Source organism: Sitophilus oryzae, unplaced genomic scaffold, assembly GCF_002938485.1.
Source record: "Sitophilus oryzae breed Bouriz unplaced genomic scaffold, Soryzae_2.0 scaffold_111_pilon_pilon, whole genome shotgun sequence".
Classification (NCBI taxonomy): Eukaryota; Metazoa; Arthropoda; class Insecta; order Coleoptera; family Curculionidae; genus Sitophilus; species Sitophilus oryzae.
The window spans coordinates 8,044,195-8,046,325 of NW_022145749.1; the positions used below are offsets into that span (position 1 = coordinate 8,044,195).

At 31.8% G+C, this 2,131-nt stretch overlaps 1 protein-coding gene across 1 annotated transcript; it reads right to left on the reverse strand.

Moving 5' to 3' along the window:
* Window positions 1-1,084: 1,084 nt before the first annotated feature.
* On the reverse strand, window positions 1,085-1,653 carry LOC115882917 (endocuticle structural glycoprotein ABD-4-like). Its single transcript, XM_030901189.1, has one exon. It carries the CDS (start codon window positions 1,594-1,596, stop codon window positions 1,204-1,206), a length of 393 nt encoding a protein of 130 aa, XP_030757049.1. The 5' UTR covers window positions 1,597-1,653; the 3' UTR covers window positions 1,085-1,203.
* Between the last annotated feature and the right edge of the window lie 478 nt (window positions 1,654-2,131).

Consider the following 2,131-nt stretch of genomic DNA (forward strand, 5'->3'; position numbering starts at 1 on the left):
CCCTATTTTATAAGTTGTTCAAAATGTTGTCCATTTTCCCGTAAACAGTAATAAAGTCTGTTTTCAAACACCTCCCTAACATTTCGGAAAATTTCACCGGGAATTGACTGGCATTCTGCTGTAATTCGCCTTTTAAGATCATCAATATCAGTAGATTGTGTTTTATAAACAATGGATTTAAGATGTCCCCCCCCCCCCAAAGAAAAGTCTAAACAAACAACGCTTTATTGTGCAAAAAGCCAAAACAGCTTCATCGACAAAGCACTCACAAACAACAAAATCACAAAAAAATACAAACAACAAAAAATACACAATACAAATAATACAATTCAAAAAAATTTAAGTCTTTAAAATTACAAAAAGAATATACATGGACACTTATTTTTAATTTACATCCACGAGTGCAATGTCGTTTTAGTAGATATGTGACATCGTAACGATTAAGATATTCAACAAAGTTGAGTTGTTTTTACAGTTAGATTTCCTGGACATTTGTTCAAATTTCGGCTGGACCACCACGCACACATGGAAAACCCGGACATTTCCGGGTATATCCGGGTGTATATAAGCTTTATAATATAGAACCTCTACAGAACACAAGATAAAAGGCAAATAAAAAGTAATGTAGAACATGCTATTTAGGGCGCCATTTTAAACCCAAATGCCTAATATTTAATCCAATAAAAAATGAACATCTTTTGTATTTAAAGTATTTCAAAATTTTTAATGGGGTATACGGAAGAGATATTTCATATATCTCTTTCGAGGCGAGTCTTAAATAAATGAAAATATTTTCAGGGCTGGTAGGTTTTGGTAATATTTTATCTTTGCCAGTGTTTCAAATAAATCCGAAATAGCCGAGTTATTTTACTTGAAAATTTATTATATTCCTCTAAATATACCTATGTTGCCATATTAGAAAATTAAAAAAAATCCAATTTTTTTTCGAAAAATAAAAAATTTTAATTTTTTTTCGCTAAAAAACTCATAGGCGTGTTCCTGGTCTCGAAGTATATCACACCTAAAAAGATTTGCACTCATTTAAGACTTACCCTGAATACAACGGAAAATAATTTAAACATAATAAAATTTACTGTTTTTATTAATTTTGAATTCCTAATAACACAGCCAAATATACATATAGAAAAATGCTGATTTTAAATAATTTACTCTTCCTGGTCAGGCTCGGAGTTAAAAAATCCTTTAATAAGTTATTGTGGTTGTTTGGGGAGAACTTGTAATATTCTGTAAAGCTCTAGCAATAGCAACGGGCACTTCGGGAGGTACTGGAATATCATCACCTTGAGCTTGGAATCCACTTTCATCAGCTGTGTAAGACAGATGATGTTGTCCACCTTGAGGATCGACCCATGTAACAGACCCTTGGATAGCTTCCACGGTACCATTTGCAGTTTGCTTTAACGTTGCAGTTTGTTCTTGCTTGGTACCATCTGCAGATTCGTAACTCCATTTGTAGGAACCGTCTGGTTGGACATCTGATTCTTGGGACACAATTGGTATTTCGGTGTGGTTTGGAACAGAAGCACTAAGCACTATGGCCAAAAGACCAGATATCACAGCTACTTTACACAACATTATGATTTAATAGATTATATTTGACTATGCTTGAATTCACAATGATGCATAGTAGAATATTCTAACTTTATATACCCTATCAAACACCCCACTTTTTTTGCAAACTAAAAATTAAAATCATTTACAGTCAAGGAATAACATGTTTAACGTATATTGTAACACAATTAACATCTTTCTGAATCAGCTAGGTGCAAAAATTGTCTGCATCACAAGGACCATATTAAGTAATTTTTATTTAGAATATAATAGGAAATTGCAATATGCTAATATAGGATAAAATTTGTTAGTAATTGGTAAAATATACAGGATTATTAGCATTAATTTTATACTCTAGCAGAGATGCGTTATTTAGCAACAATTAAACTTTTTATATCTATTTCCTTACAACGAAATGAACAACATTTTTAACTTTTGATTGTATCTATAAATGATTTGTAGCCATGTATATTTTAAACAATACACATGCAAAAAGAAATATACAGGGTTGTTCACCACACACGACATGGAGTATTGTAGCAAAACGATTAGATTTTTG

Coding starts and splice junctions, on each gene's coding strand:
- LOC115882917 (XM_030901189.1), bottom strand. CDS start 1,596: ATGTTGTGTAAAGTAGCTGTGATATCTGGTCTTTTGGCCATAGTGCTT.